The sequence below is a fragment of the Panthera pardus genome, unplaced genomic scaffold, assembly GCF_024362965.1.
Source record: "Panthera pardus isolate Hobbes unplaced genomic scaffold, ASM2436296v1 HiC_scaffold_21, whole genome shotgun sequence".
Taxonomy (NCBI): domain Eukaryota; kingdom Metazoa; phylum Chordata; class Mammalia; order Carnivora; family Felidae; genus Panthera; species Panthera pardus.
In genome coordinates, this window is record NW_026526777.1 from 41947524 (window position 1) to 41972186 (window position 24663).

The following is a 24663-nucleotide window of genomic DNA, read 5'->3' on the forward strand; positions in this document are numbered from 1 at the left end:
GTTGCATGCTTAACCCACTGAGCCACCCAAGCGCCCTCACCTGCTGTAGTTTCTATCTGTGACTCACCAAGGAGTAAACTTGCAGAGAAACTTTTTAGGGGAGATGTATCGGTCCCATATGTTATTTGTGAGACGGTGGTTACACACGACTGTATCAGTTTGTCAAATCTTGAAGAACTGTACACTAAAAATTAGGGTCAGTTTTACTGTAGGTAAATCATAACTTTTAAAAAAGAAGGGTCTTGGGGCACCTGGGTGGCTCAGTCGGTTAGGCGTCCGACTTCAGCTCAGGTCATGATCTCACCGTCCATGAGTTCGAGCCCCACGATGGGCTCTGTGCAGATAGCTCGGAGCCCGGAACCTGCTTTGGATTCTGTGTCTCCCTCTCTCTCTGCCCCTCTCCCACTCATGCTCCATCTCTCTCTCTCAAAAACAAACGTCAAAAAGAAAGAAAGAAAGAAAGAAAGAAAGAAAGAAAGAAAGAAAGAAAGAAAGAAAGAAAGAAAGAAAAGAAAGAAAGAAAGAAAGAAAGGTCTTCAAGGATAGATTTGATACAACTAACAATTTTTACTGTTTCAGGAAGGGCATTCTTAAGGGTACATGACCTCCCCCTCCACCCCCCCACTGTGAGGGAGGAACACAACGAGTACCAGTCCGGTGTAGTGCCACGGCCTGGGTTTACGTGACGGGATCAACAGTTTTATCTGCCACAGGTTTCTGCACCATTGGTGTAAATGTGAGTACAATGGAAAAAACAAACAACACCTGAGTTTTATTACGAAAAGCATTTTAAGCCAAGGGACTCTTCTGTGAGAGGGGCAAGAACCCCTTGAGATTCAAGGACCACACTTTCATAACCATAACTCTTAAGACACTGATAGACTTGAGGGGGAGGCGGGGCACATGCATGGATTCAATCCTAGCAGCACAGAGTGAAATCAGGGAGCTCTTAAGCATGTTCTGAAGAAGTAATCAAAGAAATGGCAGGAAACAGAAAAATGCCACAAAGCAATTCCAGGATAACATCCAACACCCCACAGGCCCAACTGGTCACCTGGCTTATTCCACTCTCAATCTCTTGTTTTTCAATAAGTTTCATCTTTAGCTATCAGTTAGTGGCACAGACAAAAGAAAGGCAAAGTAGGCATTAGACTGCATTTCTAAGACACACGTTTCAAAGAATTACAAAAATGGGAACTATCGGCAATGGTTCAAATCTCGAAAAGCCAGAACCTGCCGTGTCAAGGAATCCCATTTTCACAGCAGCTAGAGGGGTCACTCAAAGTTTAAAACATCTCCCAACTTCATTTCAGCTTAGCATCAGCCTGGAAAAGAAGGCCTGAAAGGAGAGTAGAAAACAACATGTGGCACAAATTCTTTTTTACGCCAAATATTAATGGTAACCAGAATTTTCCAAAGAACTTGGGATTTCTGAACGGTTTCAAGAGCCACAAGACACACCCAATAAATGTGCAAGACTCTAGTGACACAACCCAATTAACAACCATTTGTAAATATCTGGAGCTGAATATTTAAAATCACTAGGCATCCCCAGTAAATCAATTAGCAGAACAGAGGAGAGAGAGAGAAAAAAAGAGGAGTATATAACAACGTCATCTGCTTCAGATCTGTGAGGGTTTTAACGAGAAAGAAGAGAGCCCACTGAGTTTTCTTCACACTCCTTTCTCAGCAAGGGGGGGGGGGGGGGTGGGGGGGGAGGAGCTGTTTCTCTAAGAACTGACTAGTTAGGTACTTCCCCCCCACACACACACACACACAAGTCCAGCACAGCCCATGTGAACATGGCACCCTGGGAGGAGCACCACACCCCGTGAGGAGCACTTCACCCTGTGAGGAACACGGCACCCTGACCAAACAGCAGCAGCTGCTGACTTCTCAGGCAGCAGCGATCCACTTTTGTCTATGGTCTCCAAAAAGGTCAAAATCACAAAATATTGCAATCTTTTTCCTGTAAAGTCTGGTTTATCTATTTGAGGTTTTTCTTTCAACTGTGTGATGGGGACAACTGAAGTCTGACACCCAGAACTTTCCATGAGGGGCCACGTATGCCCTGAATTTTTGGAGCTCTTTGGCTTAGCAAACTTCCTGGTTAATAACAATCTGCTCACCAACAGCACTGGGAATCATGTCTGGCACCGTTTCACCAAAAACTCGCTAATTATTTTCCTAGGAATTACAGGTTTAGCTCTTGACCCAGAGAAGGTTTCCACAACAGTCAAGCCGATTTTCTGCTGCCACATCTGTTGCAGATGTTTCCAAAGTCGGTTCTGTCTTACACATTTCATGGGCAATGAGAGTCACAGTGTTGGAAAATGCTAGGGATGAAGCTCTTCCCCATCGCTGTCCACCAAATGGTCAATCACAATCATGGGACTTGTCATATCCTAGTGGATTAAATTCCAAGAACACCAGAATGAAGGTCCTTTGCTGTAATCCACCTCAATGCCCAGGGAACTAGAGGTAAATAACTGTCAAAAGTGAAAACACAGTCTGTATCTTTGAAGAATGTATTTTTGGGGCAAAAATGAAGTCATCAAAGCTTTCGAAACCAGAGTCTTCCATTCATTATAAATAAAAAGTTGACACCGTCAGAACTAACCTAGTTTGTTTCTGAAGCCAGGCAAACACTAACCCTGTCATTGCTAGCTGAGCCTCTCCCATACAAGGTTCCAGTCTGTTCCACCATACGGAAGGGCCCACCCTCCCATCCAACCTCTAGGGCTAAAGGCAATACATCCAGATGTCCATAAAAGTCACAAAGTTTTCTCATCCACATCTCACCAAGTTTATCAGTAAAGTTGGAGGAAGGAGTATCTCAGCCATTAGGGATTTTGAGTTTCGCAGAATCTTCCATTCAGCTACACCAACAAGTTGTAGGATAATTGGAGCTGCAACACCCAGCAAGCAGCCTTCTGATTTCTCCTTTCTTCTCAGATCACGCTGACAGACTCTGAATTGGCATCTGTTCCAGTTACGGTGGTTGTGTAACAACCGTCCCAAAACTTAGAGGTGTAAAACAACCAGTTATTATGCTCGTGGACTCTGTGGGTCGGGAAATCGTGCCGAACACGGAGGAGACGGCTGGTCCCTGCTCCACCATGTCTGGGGTGGCAAGAACATGTGCTCCTCGGTGTCTATGCCGTCTGTCCACATGTCTCCCTCGCGGCTTCAGTACAGCTGCACTCTTCCCATGTTAGCTCAGGACCCCCAAGCCTTGTGTCCTGGGTCAGAGAGTACAGGCAGAAGCTGTGCTGGTTGTCCTTTAGGACCTGAGCTTCAGGAGTCAAGCAGTGTCATTTCCCCCTCGCTCTGGCGGGTGAGGCAGGTACAAAGGTCTGCCCAGGTTCAAGGGAAAGGATCCCGGCTTGACAGAAGAATGCCAGCTTTGCAATCAGAGAAAAGCAAATGGGGCAGGATGTATACTGGGGTGGCCACCTTTGGACAAATACAATCTGCCCCAATACCGGTATCTGGGGCAGCCCTCGTTCTGCACGACTCTACCGACAGGTTCCTGTTTCATCAATATACTAGGAAAGGCACATGGTTTCCACTCTAGTAATGAAACGCCTGTAACCATATCACCGGCCCGCCCCATATCCTACCAGCCTCATTCTGCCACCAATCCCTCGTGCAGGGTGAGAGAGGAGCTCCGGTTACTGCTTGACTTCCACACTCACATCTTTTGTATTTAAGGGGAAAAGCACACACTCTCCTTTCACTTGACCTCACTTCATTTCCAAATTCAACGGTACTGTGATACCTTTTGCAATTACTCTTGTGGGGGAGAAATTGCCTCTGCTTAGTCACCTGCAGTTATATACAATTTTGACCTCAATTTGCTGCTGCTTCCACAACTCCCCGGGGATACTACCAATGACACTGCAGGTCAAAGTCATGAGTGGCTTGCACTCGTGCTCACTTTCAAGGTACTTGCCACCACAACCTGTTTTCTTGAAACTCTCACTTCCTTTGTTTTTGTGTCATTGTGCTCTTCTAGTTTCTACCAGTTTTCTCTTTCCTCTTCCTCCACTTGGTCCCAGTGTTTCTGAGCACTTTTTTCTTTTCACAGAGGGAGACGAGAGAAAGAGAGCAAGCATGTGGGAGGAGGGGGAGGGGCCGAGGGAGAGGGAGAATCTTAAGCAGGCTCAGCACAAAGCCCGACATGGGGCTCAATCCCATGACCATGAGATCACAACCGGAGCCAAAATCAAGAGTCAGAAGCTTAACTGACTGATCCCCACACGTGCCCCTCTCAGCACTTTTTATAGATTTTTTTACTCACAGGTTCAAAATGTCCCTTTAAGCTGATGACTCCCCAACTGCATTACCAACTTTAGCCACTCACCCAGGATTAATTCCTATATTTTTAGCTGCCCATAGGAGCATTCTATTTGCCTAAAACCAAACTAATCCTATCCTGCCTACAAAAAAAAAAAAAAAAAAAGCAAGTATTAAAAAGATAAAACAGAAAAAACGTCTGCATCCCTTTCTAACTTCCCCTTTTCAGTCAATGGCGCCACTATCTTCCAAGACTTGAAACTTGTCTAGACGCTTTTCCTCTTAAACTTCTCACCTTGCACAGCTTCTACTGAAGCCCAATCACTGGATTTTAGATCTGGAAGGAACTTTCAAGATATCTAGTCTGCACTGGTTGAATAGGAGAATGGGGCTTGGGCATCTTGGCTGTTTGCCTCAAATGCTTCTGACCCTGACTATGAGGCGCCTTCCAGCACCAAGACCTATTCAATCCCATCTTTGCTAAGCCTCCAGACAATCTATTTTCTTTGTGGAATCAGAACACCTGGGTTTGAGCCCTTAACAGTTGTTTGCCCAAAGGCAAGTGAACAGTAACTGCTAGTTAAAACTGCCTCCTGATTAGGAACTTGTAACAGGAAACAGATTAAATTGAAACTCTTTCAGCTGGGTATTCCACACCTTCCTCCCCCAAACTGGCCGACTTTAATATCCAACCTGATTTCTCATTAAAACAAAATCTGTGTCACTTGGCAGGTCTCCTTCCCATCCTCCCCTTTCTCATTCCTGGCTCTAGACTTCTGCTTGCTGCTTCCCCAGCCAAGAGTCCCTACATCTCTGCAAATGAAAAGCAGACATTTCCTTAAGGCCCAGATTGAGACCCTATACTTGCTTCACTAAAATGTTATTGACCAACATTCCCACTGGGGTCTTTACTTTTTTTACTCTCCACGGCATCTTAACTCTCTTCCAAAATCTTACACACAATGCATATTGTCTTTCGCCTACACTCCTCTGCGTTTCTGTATAGCATTCTCCAACAAGACTATAATTTCAGCCAAATATAGTATTAGGCATTGGATAAATTTGTAACAAATGTTTGCAAGGCTGTTTTTATAGTGAAACATCTGATTCTGATTTTTAAAAAGTAGAAAATGAGAGGTGCCTGGGTGGCTCAGTAGGTTAAGCATCCGACTTCGGCTCAGGTCATGATGTCACAGTTCGTGGGTTCGAGCCCTGCGTCTGGCTCATTGTTGACAGCTCAGAGCCTGGAGCCTGCTTCAGATTCTGTCTCCCTCTCTCTCTGCCCTTCCCCCACTCACACTCTGTCTTTCTCTGTCTCTCAAAAATAAATAAATGTTAAAAAATAGAAATTAAAAAAGTAGAAAATGAGATTTGACTTACATTTAAATTTATTAGACTAAAACTACTCTACAAACAAGTGATTTTTTTCAGTGATTATACTAATAGTTTTCTCAACGTTGTGAAGAAAATACACAATGCCTGCCTTCAAGGAACGCACAATCTAGCTGCAGAGACAGGTGCTGGCTAGAGAACACAACACAACATACACCATACTGCTCATCTGCTCACTTATGCCATTATTTCAACATTGATCCACAGCCAAGAACCTAGAAATTATCCTTATTCAGGTGCACAAAGCCTCCCAAACAGCAAAATATTAAGGAGCCACAACATTCGTGCCTTTTACCTATAGGAGAGGCTCACTTGGTACCAAGAGACTCTCATACCCAATGCTCAATGTTGTGGTTTTCTTGGCCTCTTCGGTTAGAAGTCACAAATTCTAAAAGGTTGTCAACAAGATAGGGGAAAAATACAGAATCCAAAACTCATCAAACAAGTACTGCATGAGTCCCTACTAAATACAAAGATGAAATAGGATTCAAATACGGTATTTTTTTCACCTCACAATTTAGTACAGATTTCTTAAAATGAGAATCCCAGCACTATTAAGAGATTAAGGGAAATGGGTGGGGTGAGGGACAGAGTGGAGATAGGGGTGTATTCTGGAGGGCAATCTAGTAGTATGTACCAGAAACTTTAAAAATGTGCATACTCTCTGGGGTACCTGAGTGGCTCAGTCGGTTAAGCAACGGACTTCAGCTTGGGTCATGATCGCGGGGTCCGTGGGTTCAAGCCCTGCATTGGGCTCGGTGCTGATAGCTCAGAGCCTGGAGCCTGCTTTGGGATTCTGTGTCTCCCTCTCTCTCTGCCCCTCCCCGCTCCTCTCAAAAATAAACAAACATTTTTTTTAAGTGTGCATACTCTCTGAATTAGCAATTCTACTACAGGAATGCAGGCTATGGAAATAATCAGAAGCAGCAATAAAAACCTGTCAGGCATTCTCTTTGCCACTACATTAATTGTAATAGTGAAAAATCAGAAACATCACAACTGTCATCCTGGGTAATAAACTATATTAAATTTGTATGACAAAATACAACAGAGTCATTAAAAGCCCTCCTCACTGAAGACATTTACAGGATATAAAAAGTACAGATTAAAAGATTTAAAACAGTATGATTCCAATTTCTAGAACAATTACTAAATAATATAATAATAATACACTTCTATATAAATCCCAGCCTTTCCACTGATAAGCTTATAAGCTTGAAGTTTTCTTTTTTGGTTTTTTTTTTTACTCTCTAAGTTTCATTTTCTTCCTTTGTGAAATAATAGTACTACTACTTACTTCATAAGGATTAAAAAGATAATTCCTATTAGGTTCTTAGAACAGTGCCTGATAATATAGTAAGAGATCAAAAACTCTATTAGTAGTATTGCCTAAAACTATTAATAGAAATAAAGATCAAAAAAGACACGAAAAGGAGTGCCTGGGTGGCTCAGTGGGTTAAGTATCTGACTCTTGATTTCAGGTCAGGTCACAATTTCAGCTCAGGTTATGATCTCACTGATTCACAAGATCGAGTTGGGGGCTCTGTGCTGAAGGCTAGGGGCCTGCTTGGGATTCTCTCTTTCCCTTGCTCTCTGCCCCTCCCCGTTTTCTCTCTCTCTCTCAAAATAAATAAGCATTAAAAAAAAAAGACACCAAAATTTTAATGAATTATTTCTGGATGGTGGCATTTCAGTAAATTTTTTAAGGTTTATTTCTTTTGAGAAAGAGAGAGAGAGAGAGTGTGAGAAGGGGAGGGGTACAGAGAGAGGGTGAGAGAGAATCCCACGCAGGCTCCACACCGTCGGTGAGGAGCCTGACACAGGGCTCGAGGTCACAACCATGAGATCATGACTTGAGCTGAAATCAAGAGTCAGATCCTTAACCGACTAAGCCACCCAGTTTCCTCAATAAATGTTTATTTTCCTTTTTATATTTTTGTTTCCTAATTTTCCAAAAGAAGCATATATTACTCTAACATTATTTTAAATGTTACTCAAAAACCAGGGTTTTCCTCTCAGAAAGGGCAGCCAATTTGGATGGAAACATTTAAAAGAGAATGTCTGTTGGGCATTTAATATGTGCCCCCAACTGCTAGGCAAGTTACATGCACTAACTCATTTAATACCTTACAACTAATAAAGCAGGTATTGTTAAGCCAATTTTGTACCTTGCTAAGACATTTTGTACAAACAGACTCAAAGAGGAGAATTAACTTGTCAAAAGTTACACCCAATAATTGATAGGTGAGATCCCAACATTGGATCAGCCTGATTACCAAAAACCAGTTCTTTCACCAAACTTCACTGCTTCCTGAAGTCAGATAAAGAGAAAAATTACACCCAGAATCCACTTTCCCTTTCTCTTCACCCAGCTTTATTCTCACCTGAACTTATCACCACCTGACATACCACATATTTGTTCGTTTCCTGTCCTTAGAATGTAAGCTCCATAACGATGGGATGTTGTTTGTTCGCTGCTCTATACCCTCAGCTCCTGGCACACAAAACAGACCCTCAATATTTTAGAATAAAAGATTCTGAATAGAGAAATGATCTGACCATGTCCCTGTGGACACATCTGGTAGCAGTGGGAAGCTTGCTGAAGAAGTTGCTTACACGAGTCCAGGTAGGAGAGAACAAGGACATGAACCAGGGTAGAAGAACCGTAACTAAAGAGGGAGATAAGATTCTAGAGATAGCTAAGGGATGGCACTGACAGAACACAATGCCTAGTGGACATGGGACGAAGGAGTCAGGAGTAGAGGGCTAAGAGGAGGAAGGCCTGGTCAGGCATTGGGAGCGAGGGGGAAGAGAGTGGGGTCAGACTGACCTGGATGTGCAGAGTACCTGACATAATGGGAATAATCAATCTCACCCAGTGAGAACGCATGGAGAGGATCCACCAGAGAGGCTAGGTTAAGGGCAGGCTGGAGGTGATTCAGTAAAACCTGGAGTTTCAGGGACCGAGTCTAGTGGTGTAAATACCACTACGAATGTCTACTCCAGGTAGAGGCTGGCTTCCTGTGTCCTAAGAGCTCAGCTGCCCCATTGTGGTCATTTTCTCCTCTGTGTTCTGGGATTCTCCTCTGAACAGGACGTTCATTGATAGTGTTCAAACCCCACAAAACTCGCCTCAAACATCCAGGCATTAAGAACTCCACATTTAGATTAAAACAGCTTTCTATCTGGTCCCCTTCTTAATCTTTCCTCACATTGATGCATCCAACACTACCATCAAATTAGTATTCCTAAAAAAAAAAACAAAAAACTAATTTCACACAATTTCCTAGATTTAAAAATCTCCCATGGCTTCAAAATGAGACTCTCCTTGACCCTATTCTACCTATACTGTGAAATATTAACAGTGTGAGTAGAACTAGGCAGTTCAAATTTGAATCCTGGGTCTACTACTTGTTAGCTGTGTAACCCTAGGCAAATAACTTAACCCCTCTATGCTTCCTCAGGTCCTCATCTCTAAAATGTGGCTAGTACTCACATCACAGAGCTGTTCTTATCAAGTGAAAATTTTGATAGTGCTTACTTAGCACAAACTGCCTGGATAGGAGTTGCGTCCCCTAAAGGTTTGTTATTATTATTACTTCCCCCAAATAAACTTCCTACACACCTGAGATGCTCTCCTTGACAATTTCTAATACACAATGCCCGTCTCAGGGCCCTTGCTGGCAGCGTTCCCACCCATGAATCACTACTCCTTAAGCACCACCACCACAACCACCGCCACCTCTGAGTATTTATTTAACATTTATGCTGTATATTCAAAGTGCCGGGTTGGAAGTACAGGAAAAATAAACAGCCCCAACCCTCAGAGCTCATAGTCTAATAATGAAAGACAGCCAGAGGAAGAGGGGCAATAATATGTCACAAGGGCCAAGGGAAGCACTTCCTGGAGGCAGTGCAGATGCTTACACTGAATCTTCAAAGCTTAGTGGGTGAACCAGGCAGAGTGGGTGCGTGTGAAGTAAGAGCGCCCAGTATCGGGTCAGACTCACCGTACTTGGTCTGACGTTGCGGGAGCTCTGAGCTGAGGGTAGGCAGAGTGGGCGGAGGGGAAAGGACGGCTGGATCATGGTGGCCATGAAGTGTTTGGACTTTGTTCTGTAGGCAACAGGCAGCCACTAAAAGATGTGAAGTAGGAAACCCCTGCTTGGGTTCTAGAAGAGCTAGAACTCAATATGGGCTCCACAAGTGACTACTGAACACTTGCAATGCACCAGTAGGATGAAGGAACTGATTTTTTTTTTTTTTATTTCAATCAATTTAAATTTAAAAACTGATACGCCATTCAGTTACTGGAAAATTTTTAAGTATGTTTGGAATATTTGGGTATGTGAATCTGCTTTTTCAACTATAAATTTAATGAAGTCTAAATACAGATCAAAGATTTCTGATGCAAATGTAGTGTCCAAATTGAGCTGTACTATACATGTAAAATAGACACCAAATTTGAAGACCAGGTACAAAAAAAAAAAAATATCCCATTATAATCTTCTCTTTTATGTTTATTTTTGAGAGAGACAGAGTGTGAGGGGAGGAGGGGCAGACAAAGAGGGAGACACAGCATCCAAAGCAGGCTCCAGGCTCTGAGCTGTCAGCACAGAGCCTGATGCAGGGTTTGAACTCATGGACCAAGAGAGCATGACCTGAGCTGAAGCCAGACACTTAACCGACTGAGCTATCCAGGCACCCCCCATTATAATCTTTATAATAATCACATGCTGAAATATTTTGATTATATTAAAGATGACATTAATATTAATTTCACCTGTTTCTTTTTAGTTTTTAACATGGCTTCTAGAAAATATCAAATGGCATACATGGCTCACGTTATATTTTAGACAGCTCTGATCCAATAGAACCAAAGGCAGATGACCAGAAGCAGGCAGACCAATTAAGAGACTCATTTTAGTAAGAGTCCAGATGAGACTCGGGCCTGAATTCACTAAATTCTACCCATCTTCAAAACCTAATCCAAGACCTACTACTATCTCTAAAAGCTTTTCCAATCATAACCATTTCTAATGAGTTGCTTTTCTCAGAACTACTGGGGCACTTAATCTTCTGTAGCATTCGCTTCAGCGCTTAATTTATCACCTGTCATTTCTACTTAATTTTGGGGTGAGTTGCTTCTCAGAACCATAGCTGCTAGGCTAAGAGCCATAACTTAGGCATCTAATTTTTCTACACCGTGCGATACGTTTTCAATATTAATAAATAGAGGTACATGGCTCCCCAAATATTCTCTCACAGTCTGGAAGTATTGTGAATCTCTTTCTTCAGACACCTTAAGGGCATGAGCTAACACGATATAAAGTCAACCAACAATCCAGGCCAGTGTTCCAATACAACAGTGATATCTAATCAGTGAGCAAGCATTGGTAGAATGTATTAGAGACTATCAGGAAAAAAAGGCCAAGATGGCAGGGTAATTTAGCATTCTTGCAAATTCCACTAAAAATCAAACAATTTCTGATTCTCTCTGCTTTCCACTGCCAGAGACAACCTTTGCAACCTAAGCATTAAGAACATCCCTTTAAGGAAAAGACACACGGCTTTGATATTTAAAAATGAACCCCGAAACTAATCCTTCCAACAAATAACACATTTTCCAAGCAGAGAGCCACATATTACTAATCAATCTACAACTCGTCACTTTCCCATCTACCTTAAAGTAAGATGAAGAAACCCCTTTTAGGAAAACGTTAAGAAGTGTATAAATAGATTTTACTGTATCATGGATAAAAAAGTCCTTCACCTAAAGTACCATGTGAATTTTCTGAGAAGAACCCTTAAAAAACACAAACACTGAAGCAACTGGTCAGCTTTTACCACTACAGAAATAGGAAGCTAGTAGCAACTAGTTGCAAGCAAAGGGACACTTCGTGATTACTAGTACTGATCTTCTGGGAATTTAGTAGTTCTCAGATTTTTTTTTTTTTATGTCTAACACTTAAAACATAGAACTGACAAGTTACAACAACGTAAGAATCCATCTTTCTTGCATTTGCTTAATGGCTACAAAGATAATACAACAAAGTGCAAACCAAGTTTCTACCTCCAAACAATCAAGCAATCAAAGATGGAGTCAGGACAGCTCATAGGGAAAAGTTAAGGCAGTTCTGTTCTGAAAGGCTGGATAAGAATGGGGGGAACCTGTCAAATAGCCTGGATGAAATCAGGGAGTTAAAAAGCAAGCGCTCACTTCCTTTAGCACTGTGGGAAAATCCCAGTTGCTAATATAAAGCTGAGGAAAGTTTAGTTTGGCTGATTTCATTTTGTTTTCCTTCCAACATCATCGCCGAGTTCGAACGGCTGCTTTCCTCCCCTCACATTACTCAGTAAAAACGCCCCCACTGAATTGAGTTGTCTTCCGGAGCCGTGCTCCCCCGCAGCCCAGCCTGCAAACGTGCTCAGGCGCCTCTGGGCATGTTGTGGTCTCACCAGTCTGCGGGCCAGAGCTCCAAACTCAATGGACAATGGGAACTCACCCCCATCAACGCCAACTACAAAGCTCAGGAGGGCCATTTCCCTTTTCCTGCCCAGATGCTGTTTTCCCTCCTTCGAAGTAGGGCCCCGTGCTCCACCAGAGCCCCAGTTGGGGCTAGGACGCGCGTCTCCCTCCCCACCTGCAGAGCTGCTGGTCCCCTCGAACCCCAAATAAGTTGTATCTCGGCGCACAAGCCAAAGAGGATCTCCTTCCCCAGGGGCTTGGCTGGGGACATGGTTTTCACAGTCCAGGTAGGACTGGGAAGGGATGTCTCTGGACGCTTGGTCATGGCCCTGCAGGCTAAGCCGTCCCCACTGTCCCCTCCCTAGCCTCCACTTGTCTCCCCTCCCCCTCCGGCGAGGAGAGCGGGGAGGTGCGGGCTGGCAACACGGCCACCTCCTCCTCCAGTGGAGACCTCGGGACACTCACCCTTTCACCACAAAGAAGGGGTCCTCCATGGACATGGCGTCCCGGCCCCCGGCTGCCTCACGCCTGCTCCGTGCACCGGGCGCCCGCGCCCTCCGAGCCTCCCTCTGCCCACCACACCGGCCTGCCGCAGCCGCCGGCGCCTCGGCCTGGGGAACCCAGAACAGCTGGCGCGCGCAGGCCGGGGAGCACGGGACCGCCGCTGGTCCAGCAATCGATCGCCCAGAAGACCGAATCCCAGTCTCCGACGCCGGCCCCCGCGCCTGCCTCCACCCCCGGCTCCTCCCGGCGCGTCTGGCAGACTTGACCCCGCCCCCGGGACCTGCGGCCTCGTCCAACCACGAACACGGGCCCGCTGCACCACTTCCGCACCCGCGCTCACGTGACCAGGGCCGGCCCCGCCTCCCGCCGGCGGAGCCTGGGCGCCGCGTCGAGCAACCCTGGAGGCGGGGCTCTGGGGTGGGTGGAGGGCCGGTGTTCCCCCGCCTCCCTACTCAGGTTTCAGGGGAGGTGCTGCTTGCTCCCCCCTTGGGGTTGGTTAGGTTTTCAAGACATACACCCCGGTACCTGATTTGCACAATCCTTTTACCTTTCCTGTACTTTTAACACTTGATCTTGATAACATATGATTTATAAATCCATCTCGTCCTCGACTTGCATTAAAACGAGCTCATATAACATTATCTGACTATGATAATGTTGCACAATTCCTTTATGTGGGTCTTAACTATGTGTCCCGCAATGTCCTAAAGGCTGTATGTGAGTTATCTCAATATTCTTGGGGGGAAGGAATTATTTCCAATTTGTAAATGACAAAGTTCAGACATTTCAAGATTTCCCATGGTCACACACCTGACAGGGCACAGCCATAGATTCTGTGCACTTTCCACCAGACTGGATGTATTTTCTAATGCTGTGCATTGCGCAAGTGAACAGTAAGGTAATTTTTTCATACAGCATACAATGCTTCCCTGGGGAGAGCACCTTTGAGGGATTAAGAAGAGACCATGTATGGCAGTTTCTTCCCAGCTATAATTCAAGAGCTCTTCAGATAGCATTTTGGTCAGAACAATTAGCCAACTCATTCTGTGTATGCTATATAGGCTTTGTGAACTCTAATTGCTAATTATCTCTGAGCACTTACTGTGTGTCAGGCACTGTGCTAAGTGTTATCTCAGTTGCTCTAATAATAAGGTAATTACTGTCATTATCCCCATTTTACAAATGAGAAGTCTGAGACTCTTGGAGGTTAAGTGACTTGCTCAAGGTCACCAGTCTTTGGAGATGGTAGAGTCCTCAGAGCTAGACAAAACCTGTTTGAACCTGGGTTCTATTATTCAGTTTCTTATCTACAAAATGTGAATAATAATATTTGGCTTGTGGATTATTGTGAAGGTTAAATAAAAATGCATGTAAACCCCAAGGCCCCCAAAGAGTGAGGCAGCACTTGTAAAGGTGTGACCAAACCAATGTGAGTTTGCTCCTAGGTGAGTCCCAAACTGCACCATGTTGAGTAGTTGCTCAAAGAAAACTTTAATTTGCAGCAAATAAGAAAGGGTTTCCAAAGTGATGGCTCCCCAAGAGAGGGTGAATGAGTTGATTTTGTTCTAAGCTAGGATGAATATTTAGATAGGGAAGCCTCATCATCGTATGTGGAGGCAGGCATAAGGTTGCCCATGCACCTTAAGGAAACATGCCCTATATGGACATTGTATGTTATGTAAATGAGTCTGAGGCTCCTCCTTGGGCAGATATTTTAGTATTATAATGTCATAAAGGTAGTTGTAGGTCATTCCAGAGGTTACTCCATGGTCCATGTTCTCAGGCACAAGGTTGGGGCAGGGGTGGGGGTGGGGCGCGTGGTTAACTCAAAAGGGCTTGGTGGTCTGGGCCAGTGGGCGTTCTCTTCAGGGCTGTCAGGAGTGCTTTTGGGTTTCATTTGCCTGAGTTAAGAGGTAAGCCAGAAAAAAGAGCTCAAGGAAAAATGTAAGACAAAGGTTAGTGAGTACAGGCAGGTGGGCAATAAATGTCAGGTCTTGGGGTCTAGCGGGTGACCAAGGAAGAGGAAGGGGTGAATCTGATAGATGTTTTCTAGGAAAGACAAAAAAAAGGACACCTAGACATGAGAGATTAAGTGAGGCTAGGGAGCCAAGAGGTGAAAGGCTCTGTGCTTCTTAGACCCTGCAGGGTCTCCTGCAGGAGCAGTGAGGTCAGATGTGGGGAAGAGAAGCTTTTGGGAGACAACCATTTAATTTGGCTATGGACATACTGAGATGGGAAGGTGAAAAAGGATCATTTTTCATTCATTCAACAAGCACATGTAATTAAAGGGCAGATGAGAATACTGAGTAAGAGCCATATGTGGAGCCAGGTTGCTCCAGTTCAAATCCCAGTTCTGCTGCTTCCTGACTATGGTGTCTTTAACACTAAACTGTTAAATCTCTCACTGTCTTCATCTGTGAAATGGACCCCATCATAACACCTTCCTCCTAGAGTTTTACAAGGATTAAATGAATTGATGTGTAAAAAGCACTTAGAACAGTGCCTGGGACATGTTGTGCGCTTACTATGTGCTAGGCACTGAAGAACAGAGATAAATAGGCTTGGTCCTTGCCTTCAAGGCACTCTCAGACCATTGGGACAGACAGGCTCCATGGAAAGGGAAGCTATAATTAAAATGAGGAAGAAACAAAGGAAGCTACTTTATTCTTTTCTTCTCTTTTCTTTTCTTTTTTTTTTTTTTAAGTTTAATAGGTCCAAGGTCCTGGCATAAACAACCACTCAGGAAGAATACTCAGCAAAAAGCCATCTCCTTCCATCCCCCCACCAAAAATAAAGAATTAAAAATTCTCATGGAATAAAATACCAAAATAGTAGTTGCCTTGGGCTTGTTGTATTGACTGGGAAGGGAAACTTCCTGAGGTGATGGAAATGTTTTCTATCCTGATGGGAGCATGGGTTACAGTTATATGCCTTTGTTAGAACTCATCAAACTGTAACACTCAGATTCTGTTCATTCTGGTGGCAGAGGCTGCAACTCCACCTCTGAGTTTTCTGTACAGTCCTGAGAGGACATCCAGGAGAACCTCCGGTCCCTGAGTGAGTCTGCAAAGTTAGGAGAGTGAGTGACAGAGGGAGCTTGCTGGGGCCCAGGCACAGGCCACTAGGCCACGGATCCAATGAGAATGAGGATCGGAAAGTATGGAATCACATCCTGTCATTAAGGACTCTGGGTAGACGGAAGCCATCCCTTCCCCCTAAAAGCTGTGGGAGCTCCATGACACCCCTACAAGGCAATCTCGTCTACTCTAAATGGGAGTAATAATACCCAGCCTGCTCCCTCACTAGGTTGTTCTAATGATCAACTGGGATAATGTATATGAAAGCATTTTGGAAAGAACGGGGTACTCTAAGTACCCTAAATCCTTTTTAAAAAGTAATTGAAAATCGCTTCATTGTGGTAAAATACACATAACAAAACTTACCATCTTAGCCATTTTTAAGTATACAGTCCAGGAGTGGTAAGTACATTGACACTGTCGCTGAACCAATTTCCAGAACTCTTTTCGTCTTTGCAAAAATAAAACTGTACCAATTAAACGACTCCCTATTCCCCCTTCCCCCACCCCCTGGCAACCACTATTCTGCTTTCTGTCTCTGTGAATTTGACTGCTGTAGGAACCTCATAATTGAAAGCATACAGTATTTGTCTTTTTGTGACTGGCTTATTTCACTCAGCGTAATGTCTTCAAGGTTCATTCATGTTGTAGCATGTGTCAACATTTCCTTCCTTTTTTTTTTAAATGTTTATTTATTTTTGAGAGAGAGAGAGAGAGAAAGAGAGAGAATGAGCCGGGTAGGGGCAGAGAGAGAGGTGGGTCCAGAGGGTCTGCATTGGGCTTTGTGCTGACAGCAGAAAACTTGATGCGGGACTCGAGCCCACAAACCATGAGATCATGACCTGAACCGACATTGGACAATTAACCAACTGAGCCACCCAGGAGCCCCAGGATTTCCCTCCTTTTTAAGGCTGGATAATATTCAGTTGTATGTACATACCACATTTTGTTTATCCATTCATCCATCCATGGTCACTCAGGTTCCTTGCACCTTTTGGCTCTCGTAAATAATAATGCATGAACATAAGCATACAAATATCACTTCAAAACCCTGCTTTCAATTCTTTTGGGTATATATCCAGAAGTGGAATTACTGGATCATATGCTAATTCTATTTTTAATTTTTTCGGAAACCACCAGACTGTTTTGCACAGAAGCTGCACCATTTTACAATCCCACTAACAGTGCACGAGGGCTTCAATTTCTCCACATCCTTTCCAACACTTGTTATTTTGTTTATTTGTTTGTTTGTTTGTTTTTAATAGCAGCCATCCTAACAGATACGAGGCAGTATCTCATGGTGGTTTTGATTTACATTTCTCTAACGATTATTGATGTTCAGGATCTTTTCTGTGCTTATTGGCCATCTGTGTATCTTCTTGAGCAAAATGTCTATTCAGATTTTTTTTTTTTTTAGATTTTATTTTTAAGTAATCCCTACACCTAATATGGGGCTGGAACTCACAACCCCAAGATCAAGAGTCTCATGCTCTACTGACTGAGCCAGCGAGGCACCCCTCAAACACCTTGCTCCTCTTTTAATTGGGTTGTTTTTTGTTGTTGAGTTCACGCTAAATCCTTTTTGAAACAGCATAGAGTAAGGGAGAAAAGTGTTACATAGATGTTAGGTATTATGCTCTTCATCATTTTCCCAATCTTCTGAAAACACTGATATACATGTGTGTGTTCTAGAACACTGTAGGAAACATTCACTTATATTGGTTTCCATTGATCCAGCTATGGCTGTCTATGTTTCCTAGCCCCAACCACAGGAAATATCCACACAGTGGTTATGTTTTCTTTCCTCTCCTTAGATGTTACCAACACCTCCCACTCTTACCCTTTACACACTGGTGTAAAATAAACAAAGAGGAATTCTAGTCAGCTTATATATCCCAAACACTAAGAAGTGATTAAGAATTTATGGAAGATACATTTGATGGTTGTTAGAAATGTTAAAAAGTGTATAATGACATGTATGCAAAACAGCAAGACACAAAATTATATACATGATATACATTTTGGTATACACTGTCCACTTTAGATGCACATTTATACATATATATACACTCCTGTCATTTTTACATACACATTTGTACATATATACTAACATTTTTATACATAGAAGATATTTATATTTGGAAAAAAGAAAATGTGAGTTTGGCAATTTTTACCTGGATAATCAGAAATACAAAAAGTGAAAAAAAATCAAAAAAGAGAAATAAGAAAGCCAACTGACCACATATGCAAAAAGTACATCAAAAGTTAGCAGTTTAAAACTCTTTCTAGAATAAGGCAAGTTAGTCATGTCTGAATGAATGGATATTGGTAAGTATTAAAAGTTAAAATATGTTATTGAATTTGAACCATTGCAGGAGGGTAGGTATGACCTTTACCATTTTCTATAAATCTGTCGGTACACAGAGAAGTAAAAACCATAATCTCTCTTGGTATACTAGTGAATAACTAGAATGGTAATAACGATGGCTAACATTTACTTACTATGTACCAGACATTGCGCTAAGTGATCATCCATGCATAATCTTCAGAAGTGGCTCCAGAATTTCTACGTTGGGCGGGTTTTAGAATGTAATGAACTTGTTTGTACACCAGGGCTAGGGGGCTTGAACTGAGATTACCAGATAGACCCACTGTCTTTTCTTAAACTACAGGTTTATTTGGGATGGCTAAAGGGTGATGATGGTGATTGCACGTGTGATAATAGTGCTCTGAAGTCCCAGCAAGTGACAAGTCACAAGTCCTGGGAACCACTGGGGATCTTATTGAATCTTCACAACAACTCTGTAAGGAGTTATGACCTTCATTTTCCACATGAGAAATCTGAGGCTTAGAGAGATTGATAATTTGTTCAAGGTCTTATAGGTAGGGAGGGCAGAGCCCCATTTGGAAACAAGTTTTTCTGACTCCTAAACCCGTGTTCTTTGCAACAGGATCCTACTGCCCATTTGTATAAGGGCTAGCCTTGTCCCAAAATTAGCAAATGGATTTTACCTAAGCACAGAAAATGGATCAGACTTCACATACACCCACCCACATACACATGCAGGCTCACACAGGCTTGAACACATGCACACCTATTGAATTTTTAAAAATAGCCAAGGGGAGGGGCACCTGGGTGGCTCAGTCGGTTGAGCGGCGGACTTTGGCTCAGGTCATGATCTCATGGTCCGTGAGTTCCAGCCCCACAGCGGGCTCTGTGCTGACAGCTCACAGCCTGGAGCCTGCTTCGGATTCTGTGTCTCCCTCTCTCTCTGACCCTCCCCCGTTCATGCTCTGTCTCTCTCTGTCTCAAAAATAAAAAAAATAAACATTAAAAAAATTTTTTAAATAGCCAAGAGGAAACTACTTATTGACTGTAATAAATTACATTATGTAGAAAACACCATTATTTAACAAACAAGACCCTTCTGCTAACTTGATAATTTGTCTTTTGGTTTTTGAGGATGATTTGTCCCACTGGCAAATATGTCAGATTTGTCAGAAAAGCCTTATGATACATATAATAAATCGGGTGTTAAAAGTCAAGACACACACACACGCACACACACACGAAGCCAAGACACAAAAGGATCCATAGTGAACAAGATAAGCACAGGACACTGAAAAGTGCAGCCTGAGATTTAAGGCTAGACAATTCCACAGAGGGAGACTTGCTCTTCCCAAGGACAATTCCCAGGACACTCCCTACCCCAGTGATTCCCAGCTTAGTGGGCGGGGCAGGCTTTATTGTCCTTTAGGATCTTGATTGTCATCCAATCTATTTATTTAAGAATTTAAGGACTATTAAAACTATTCTACTTTTTAAAATGCATTGTTGATATTGCTAAGTGAAAAACAATTTACAAAATAGTATTAGGATGTGAAACCCTTTTTTGGTAAAATGAACGGCCCCCCAAGTGTGTTTATATACATGCATATGTAGTCAGATGCATATATATATATAAAAGACATATACTAAATGTTAACAGTGGCTTTCTCTCAAGGGTGACTTTTGTCTTTTACTCTGATTTTTTTTTCAAATTTTCTGGATTGTATTTGCTAATTTGCAATTTGAAAAAATGGCTTAAACATGAAAGGCATGGTCACCATACCTGCTTTTTTAATGTAAATGCTGTAGATTATGGTATAGTATGCATTTTTGGAACAAGATATGAACAGAAAATGAAAGGAACAAATACATTGCCAAGGAGCAAATACATTGCCAGGAGACATGTAGGACTACTGGGGGCTCTAGGAGGGGCACAAAGGTGCTCCACATTTGTTAAATGAGGAGCAGAGGGAGGAACAAAGGAGAGAAGGAAGAAGAAAAAGAAAAAAGAAATACAAAGATCTGAGAAGGGAAAGTACTAGGAGGGGCTGAGAGGTTGCCAAATATTAATTTCACTACCTGGCTTCTTTTCTCTTTGAGGAAATGGGAGACAAGTAATCTCCTATTGCTGCTGTAACGAATGACCCTAAACTTAGTGACCTAAGACAACACATGTGTTCTCGTACAGTTCCGCAGGTTAGAAGTTTGAAAGTGGATCTCATCTCGTGAGCTAAAATCAAAGTGTTGAGAGGGTGGCATTCCTTCTAGAGCCTTAGGGAAGAATCTGTTCCTTCTATTTCCAGTCCTAGAGGTTGTCTGCATTCCTTGGTGTAGGTCCCCTTTCGACAATGGCATCCCTTTGACCTTGCTTCCTTTGTCACATCTTCTCTGAATCTGACTCCTTTGCCTTCCTTTTATAAGGACCCTTGGGATTACCTTGGGCCCACCAGATAATCCAGGGTAACTTCCTATCTCAAGATTCTTAATTTAATCATATCTGCTAAATCCCTTTTGCCAGGTAAAGTAAAATAGTCACAGGTTCTGGAGATTAGGATGTGGATATCTTTGGAGTGATGGGGGTGAGGACATTATTCAGCCTCCCACAGAAGGAAACCAATATTTATAGTTCTACTACCTGCCAGGAGCATCATGAACAGAACCTCATCTGATATTTCAACAACCTTGTGCAATATATGCCAGGATTTGCTTTTAAAGTTGAAGAAACTGAGCCTTGGTGCGATTTGGGATTCTGCCCAAGGTCACACAGCTGGGATGCAGACCCAGGCCCCTCAACCCCAGTGCAAGCCAGCCCGCCTCGTGGCCCTACCTCCACTCCTCTCTCCCATTCATCTCTACTTCCTCTTTCCTGTCTGGGCCTGTCCCTGGCTCCCTGAATAAGCTCAAGCTGCTGTTTCCCATCGTGGCATGCTCTTCTGATGACAGCGCAGTCCCAGCTTGATCCTGGGGATTGCTAATCAAACGAGCCAAGCGGCTGCCCCTCAGAATCTTCAGTCAGGCCTTTTCCTTGTCCTCCTTTATTCAACAAGCATTTTTTGAGCTTATTGTGCACGGTGCTAGAGCAGCAAGGAGGATAGACGTAAGCTAAAAATAACTGGACCCTCGAAGCGGTACCTGCAATAGCAGACAAAGGGGTCTAAGACTGTCAGAAGCCAGAGCAGGGAGTTCCAAGTCCTGGGAACTTTGTGTGAATCTTTTGCGTTGACCTTATGTGAAATCTAAGCTCCAGGGAAGAACCAAAGACTTCTTTTCTTTTGAGCTCCTTAAGGGACCAGGTATTCTTAGTCTTTCTGTGCCTTGCACATAGCTATGCTCCAGAAATATTTAAAAGTTAGGAGTAGGGTTGAGACCAGCACACCAGAAGTGTGTGAGCATTTTTTTGCATTTCAAAAATGCTCGTTGAATAAAGGAGGGCAAGGAAAAGGCCTGAAAGAAGATTCTGAGGGACAGCCGCTTGGCTCTCTTGATTAGCAACCCCCAGGATCAAGCTGTGACTGCGCTGTCATCAGAAGAGCATGCCACATTGGGAAACAGCAGCTTGAGTTTGTCCAGGGAGCTGGGGGACAGGCCCAGACAGGAAAAAGGAAGTAGAGCTGAATGGGCAGTGTGTGAGACCAATAAAGGGTTAAAAGTCACCTTAGAAGGCAGTCAACACCGTCATTTTGTCTCCCTATTCTACCTAGCAACTGATGACACTATTTCTCCCCTAGGTGTTGCTCAGTTAAGTCACTGAAGAGCAAGGGCAGGTGTTTCAATTCAAAGATTCGTAAAGAGAAGGACTTTAGGGGCTGACGGTTCTCTCATTACCTCTCATCATTGTATTAACAGTGAAGCACAGCCTGTGAGTATCACAACTTTTCTTTGCTCTGAACCCAAAGCTGAGGCAGCCTGAGGGGAACAGCTTGTCTTCCCCCTGTGGTGAAATGATGAAGCCAAGGGTGGAAAAGCATATTTATGAAACCCAGGACTTGCATGAGTGATGGCCAGCTGGACAGTTTTCCAGTTCATGTGTGTAGACTTTTGAGGTCACCTACCTGCTGAGGGGCAGAAGCCATTCTGGAAAGACATTCCTGGTAACCCCCTCACTTTCCTTCTGAGCATTGCTACCCTTCTTTTTTGCTCAAATTCTTTCCTTTCCTTTTGTTTCTCTTTACTAGCTTAGTGAATCTCATGGGGATGTGCCCAGAGTTTCAGGGGCATTGAATAGAGGAGCAGATCCATTGCTCAGGTTTACTTTGTTTGTTTGTTTGTTTGTTTGTTTTTCCTCCTTACCATAAGCCCTACCTATAACAAAAGATCCTAGAAAGATAAAACCATGGTTCTGGACTTGTTTAATGGGTGTAAGAAAAAATAATTGAGTAGGAGGATTTTTTAAATTTTTTTAGGGGATCCATGTCACTGGAAAAGCAGATGCCGTCTGTTGTCCTAAATACAGGAGAAGGCCCATGGACTGGAAGCACCAGGCTTCTCTGCCTTAAGCAACTGCTCATCCAGCGAGGGACTGGTACTCCTGAGTGGTTGGCAAGCAATGTCTAGAACTCGGTCTGGGTCACCACCATAGGTGGTGACTCATGAACTTGACAGTCAAGAGCTCTTTTAAATCATCTGTGTATTAATTCCACAAATGTTGGTTGATGGGCTACTATGTGTCAAGCACTTTTGGAGATATAACAGTAAACAAGACAGACATAGTTCCTACTTCCACAGAAATTTAATCCAGTAAAGTCCCACCATTCAAGTCAGAAATGGGAAAGACTAGGGGTGAGGAGGATAAGATACAAATGATGGAAAGAGGAAGGGAGAAAGAAATGGATGATATTCTAGAAGCTCAAAGCTTATATATCACCTACATTTTATCCTCAAAGAACTCTCCAATAATATCCCCTGCACAGAATCTTTCATGTAATTGTCTCACTAACACTTGTAGGCTAAGGAAAAAAAAAAAATCAAGGTGAGGAAACCCAGGCCCAGAATAGAGAGGTTGACTCAGCTCATATAATGAGCAGAGTCCGAAGCAGATACAGGTTTTCGAGCCCACAGTCTGGGGTTTACCACAATGTCACAGCACCTTTGGATGTGGATATTTGGCACTTTGATCGTTGGTGTAATTTGAAATAAAACAAGTCAGCTATAAAGGGTAGGAAAGGTCATTTTGTGTTGGTTATTCTCCTGTTGACTCGTTAGACTCCAAGCCTTCTCTGTCCTGCCTTGTGCCCTAGGAAGTTGACTGCTACAGATTGCATTACCTAGTGCTCTTGCAGGCTAATTTCAATTTGGGTTCACCAGTGGGAGGCACTGAAAGGAGAGAGATGAGAGAGCAGGGAGGAAAGAGAGGTTGGGGGTATTTTCTTCTTCCTCCTTGCCCTCTTTCTACAATGCCTCTGGTAGTAGCTGTGTCCCTCTGCGATATAGTTTTGCCTGAGTAGTCGCTTCTTCATGGATCTAGACCCACTGAACCTTGATAACACTATTTGCTTCTCTTATCTCTGCAACTCTAGGAGTGATAATGGCTTTCCCTGATTGCTAGCTTCTATGTGCGCCATCATCCCTCATTTAGTCCCTTAACCTTGCCCATACATACACAAAGTGTCTCTTCCTTCAGGTCTATTTATGTGACTCATTTGGAGTGAAGGCTGCGTCCTGCCAGAACCCCGACTGAGCATTCTGAGGGATGTTGACAAGGAAGGGAGACAGGGTTATGAATGAGACTTGGTCTATGTGATATTTGTGCCTAATGCTGGCCTTGAGTAGGAGCTTCTAGATGGGGAAACATGGGGAAGAGATACCAGAGTGTTTGGGGTCACTACTCCAGGAAATGTCAAGATAACTCCAATGTCACTTCCAGAGTGTTGCTTTCATTGGCTCCCCAGCCTGTAGTAGACTGTTTGTCTGTAGTCCATAGTGCCTGTCTACAGTTCTATAATTTTCTATTTGCAAAACTCTTCCCTTAAAGGCAGGGAGAGATCACCTCATTCTTTTCTTCTTTATTTCCCAGGCAATACCTAGTGACCAATAGGCACTAATACTTCCTGAGTGAATTTATATTAAAGGTATTATCTCTAAGAAATTGAAGTTATCTGACTGTGAGCCATATAGAATTTGGGCAGCAATTATGACTACAAATTTGCAACTGTGGTTTTCTGTAGTTGTAGAATGTGTATAGAAATGTGTGTAGAATGTGTAGGGGAAAAAAATGATGTTTCACACTTTACAACTCATCCTGTTCTTCACTTCAGCCTGTGTGAAACTGTGACCTGATGTGTGTGGGTGTAATTAGTGTGGGGCATATATGGGATCTCTCTTGCATAGCCATATGTGGTTTGTGTGTTTCATCTTGAAATAGTCAAGGTCAGTCTCTTGGTACTAACTCAGAACTCTATGGGTGTATCAATCTGCTATATCAATCTGTTTCACAAATGGTAGGGTCCTTCAGAGATAAGGACTGGTGATGGATAAGCCCCCTAAGTTGCCAACCAGACTAGTGTTAAAAGGCAGACTTGCAGATTATCTGCTTAGAAATGGCCTAGAGTTCAAAGAGTTAACATGAGAAAATGTGGGCCTTTGCTATAGACTTT

General features: G+C 43.2%; 1 protein-coding gene across 2 annotated transcripts in view; it reads right to left on the minus strand.

Annotated features, from left to right (window-relative positions):
* STX6 (syntaxin 6) overlaps window positions 1–12940 on the minus strand; it is a 51861-nt gene extending 38921 nt beyond the window's left edge. The window contains exon 1 of one of the 2 annotated variants that reach the window (XM_019428025.2): window positions 12626–12931. In XM_019428025.2, coding sequence (XP_019283570.1) covers window positions 12626–12660 — 35 coding nt within the window. In that variant the 5' untranslated portion in view covers window positions 12661–12931. Of the gene's footprint in view, window positions 1–12625 lie in introns of both variants that reach the window. The other variant, XM_019428033.2, reaches the window with a different exon arrangement.
* Window positions 12941–24663: the final 11723 nt, after the last annotated feature.